General features: G+C 36.5%; 1 protein-coding gene and 1 pseudogene across 2 annotated transcripts; both read left to right on the forward strand.

Moving 5' to 3' along the window:
* Positions 1–2,304: 2,304 nt before the first annotated feature.
* Positions 2,305–2,439, forward strand: LOC308430174 (uncharacterized protein; the record flags this gene model as incomplete). The annotated part of the gene is given in 3 exon segments (XM_080929305.1): positions 2,305–2,400; positions 2,404–2,412; positions 2,416–2,439. Coding segments are annotated over 3 exon segments (129 nt in total).
* A 579-nt stretch (positions 2,440–3,018) lies between these two features.
* On the forward strand, positions 3,019–3,481 carry LOC308430407 (protein tyrosine phosphatase type IVA 1-like; annotated as a pseudogene). Its single transcript has one exon. The product of its transcript is annotated as a protein tyrosine phosphatase type IVA 1-like (transcript).
* Positions 3,482–4,351: the final 870 nt, after the last annotated feature.

Raw genomic sequence — 4,351 nt, forward strand, 5'->3', positions numbered from 1 at the left:
CACTCTAGCACAGTACAGGAGAAAGTCTAGTTTTACTTATACAACAAGCATTAATAAAATTAACCAGCATCTAACGCTGAATCAATATCAATCAGCCTTAACCACAAAATAGTTCTATTTCCCTCCTCTATTAGAAACATTTATTCTATCCATCCAGGAAAAGCATTAGTTTTTTTTAATGAAAATAACTACTAAAACACAATTCATAATGAATTGATACAGATTTAGGAATTTAAAGCTGCCTGTTCTTATTGGTGCCTATCCTTATTTTTCAAAAATTAAAATTTGTCTTAGCCTACATTGTCACAGGTGTTATAATTAATACTGTGTGCCATTTAGATAATGTAAAAACTATCCACCTATTAAGCACTTGGAATATAAGACTGTGAGAAAGATACAAATTATAAAACTCTGATGCTTCAAGAGGTGAAGTAAAGGATCAGTGGGAGAAGCAGAAGTTTTAAGCAAGCTCACTGCTTTAATGTTATATTCTGACCCAAGACTGCCTAGAGGGATAGTAAGAGGAGTTGGCCCGAAGGGAAACACCATACTTTATTAGGCAGGGCTCCAGTGCAGCCATATTTACTAACATGTAATTGTTATTCAAAAGCTTTCTTGGTCTTTTTACTCTCTGCCCTTGCAGAATCAGGCCAGAGTCAAGTATTGGGTTGTTAAATGAGGCCTCCATAAGATTTGGATACAATTTATAATGAGAATTCAGTGGTAGTTACTGAAAAACCATCTTGAATTTTCCACACAGAAAATTTTGGAGACATTTCCTAAGATCTCTAGTCACTGGAACATCTTCTTTAGCCAATAAAACCTCTCTTGACATGCACCTAGCAGAACTATTCACTGTGAAGGTTGTTTTTGAGATTGCTTCTTCCAAAGAAGTCTAATTTCTATGCTGTGTCATCTTGTTGTAAATAGAAGAATGTCTCCTGAATAGGTAACTGTATACATATGTTTGTAGATGCCAAACAATAATATACCATCCTGACCATCATCTTACAGTTAACCAAACTAAAACAAAAATAATAATTAAATAAAAAATGTCCCAAAATGTCCTTCAGTCCAAAGCTACAGCATTCAATTTCTAACCATTTTAAAATTCCGGATACTTAAATTATAGAAAGATGAGCTCTACGTACCCAAATGCTAATGAAATTATAAATATGTTAAATGAGTTAAAATTAGCCTTGCTCAAAGAACTGCCAGAGTGTACGATGACAATGTCTCATCAAATACATGAAATAAAAGGAAATATTCAAAGAGCTTAATGGATTCAAGCAGTAATGTCAGATTTCTTTCTTCTGGTGCTAAGGTAAACTACTCTGACAAAACCAACTTAAAGAAGAAATAGTTTCCTTAAGTTTCCAGGTGGGGACTCTAATGGTGAGGAAGCCGAAGGAGACGGAGCTTGAAGCAGCTGTCACTGTGCTTCCATAATCCAAAAAAAAAAGAAAGTGGCAAAGTTTCTTTATCCATTTATACAGTCCAGGATCCTAGCCAGGGAATATTACCTCCAAATGTCAGCTAGTCTTAACATTTCTACTAAAGCCGTCAGGATAAGCCCCTCTGTCTCCAATGTCTGGACTCTGTAGTTGATAATCACCAACAACCACAAAAGTAACAAATGAAAAACGTACACTCAGACGATTGCCACTAGATCTAAACGGGCAGAAGAATTAATTAACTTGACAAACGGATAACAATTAAGTAATTTAAGAAAAAAAATTATGGATGCAGCAAAAGTATTGTTAAAAATAAAAATTATAGTTGTGGATGCCTACACTAAAAAACATTAGAGGGTGATGGGGTACTCCTATTGTCATGGCATTTAAAGGCAGAAGGAGGAACAAGGAGACTCACTGGTTATCCTGAGCTACATAGCAACATCCTATTTGAAAGAAACAAAAACTAAGAAGCTAGCATTGTACCAAAAAGCACCAACTTAGCATGTACAGTAAGTACCGTGCATCCATTAAAAAAAAACTTTCTACCTTTCTACAATGATTAAGTCAGAAGCAATATAATGTATAAATAAATAAATAAATACATCATTGATTATTTAAATACAAATGGAAAAACAAGAAAGAAATGTCAATATAACTGTAAGCTGTGTTTTTGAAAAAAAAAAATTCGAAGCTGACTGTAAAATTATAAGAAAAAATAGGCCTGGGTGCACACATTGATTGGCTCTGGGCTGCAACCTACTTGGCAGTGGTCCTCAAGCAGCTAACTGCCTACTTCAGCCTGCCCTGCTGCAGCTACTTCTGCCTGCACTGCCTCAGGACTGGCTGGATGATTAGGCCACAATCTTCAGTGAGTAAACATATTCCTCGGGTCTATGGTGTTCTTGATCACACATTTATGGAGTTTCTGAAGGGCAGTGGAGATTAGTGCCAGGCATAGCTTAACCTTTATGCAGACAAGTGAACTGTAGAAATTGACTACTACTCCACCAAGAAGCCCACATAAAAGTGCGAAACATGGGCACAGGCGTGTTGAATTGAAATATGCAGAGCCTTTTACAAGAGCTCAGACCTGGATGGAGTAAATCTCAGTGCACTTTCTTTGTGTTGCCTCAATATTACTCGATTTAAGAATCGCTGCTTCTTGGTAGAAGGTTCTTTTCATTGCCTGTTTCTCCCAATTCATACTCAAAGCACTGAGAATTGTAGGCAGAGTATACGGAATATTGCAGTAGACTCCAAGCTGATTCTTTGGTTTTAGTTTTGGTTTTGGTTTTGAATCATTTCTGTGTTCAAATTTTTAATTCCTTCATCAACACATTGGGTTGTTTTTTATAACTAAATTAACATAGCTCAAATGAGCTGCCCTGTTCCTGTGGAAGTCACATACAAGAGCATGAGATTTTTTTTTTATAGTACAGAAAAGAGTTTATTCAGGTCATGGGAGAGTTAAGAGGGTAGTAGAGGCAGAGAGAGAGAGAGAGACAGACAGACAGAGAGAGAGAGAGAGAGAGAGAGAGAGAGAGAGAGAGAGAGAGAGAGCATGAGATTTCTTATTACACACAATTTAAACAATGCAAACTTAAACAAATTTATAGAGGAACTTAAGAAGGATGGAGTTACCATTATAGTAAGAGTATGTGAAGCAACTTACAGTACTACTCTTGTGGAGAAAGAAGGCACTGGTGTTCATGACTGGCCTTTGATGATGGTGCACCTCTATTCAGCCAGATTGTAGATGACTGGTTAAGTTTTGCAAATATTAAGTTTTGGGAAGAACCCGGTTACTTCATTTCTGTCCATTATGTCACAGGCATTGGAAAAACTCCACTACTTGTTGCCTAACCCTTAATTGAAGGTGAAATGAGATATGAAGTTACAGTACATTTCATAAGCACAGAGCTTTTCACAGTAAGCAACTTTTGTATAAGAAGACACACTGTCCTAAAATGTGGCTCTGCTTCAAGGTTTCCAATTGGCATAGAAACAATTGTTGTAGTCAATAAACTAAGGTGCCCGATGCCATTGGCTTGGAAGTAGGACATCAGATGAGATCTGATTTGTCATACATAACTACCCAATGCGTCAGCTTACCAAATAAGTCTACAGAAGCTCCACAGGAATATTGAAAAACCAGTTTTATTTGGCCAAAAGCTTAACGGAGTTGTAATCTGTTTATTTGGGTTATGATCAAAATGTCTGTACACTTACCAAAAAAACAAATTCTGGTCAACATTTAAAATGTGCTTATTGTTTGTACCAATTGACCCAAAGTGTTGAGTTGTTAGTAAAAGTACTGCTTTGCCAGAATATTATTAGGTTATAAGAAATATAGATGGATTGGGTGCCAAAAATACCCAGCACAATACTTGGATATTTTTAACGTCATACAGAAGTGAAATTCCAGAAACTAAGAACTATTTTTTTTTGAACTTCACACGGTCTGTGATTTGATTCTGGGGTGTTCAGAGCTTTCTGGGGTTAGCATCCCACTATCAGTGACTGCATATTATATCTGTTCTTTTGTGACTGGTTATCTCACTTAGGATGATATTGTCTAGATGCATCTATTTTCTTAAGAATTTCATAAAGTCATTGTTTGTGATAGATGATTAGTACTCCATTATGTAAATGTATCACAATATTTGTATCCATTCATCTACTGAAGAACATCTGGGTTCTTTCCAGCTTTTGGCTATTATAAATAGAGCTGCTATGACCATTGTGGTGCATGTATCTTTGTTGTATGTTAGAGCGTCACCACGGTAAATGCCCAGAAGTAGAATAACTGAGTCTTCAGGTAGTACTATGTGCATTTTTCTGAGGAACCTCCAGACTGATTTCAAGAGTGGTCGTATCAGTTTACAACCCCACCA

Source organism: Micromys minutus (genome assembly GCF_963924665.1).
Source record: "Micromys minutus genome assembly, chromosome: 15".
Lineage (NCBI taxonomy): Eukaryota > Metazoa > Chordata > Mammalia > Rodentia > Muridae > Micromys > Micromys minutus.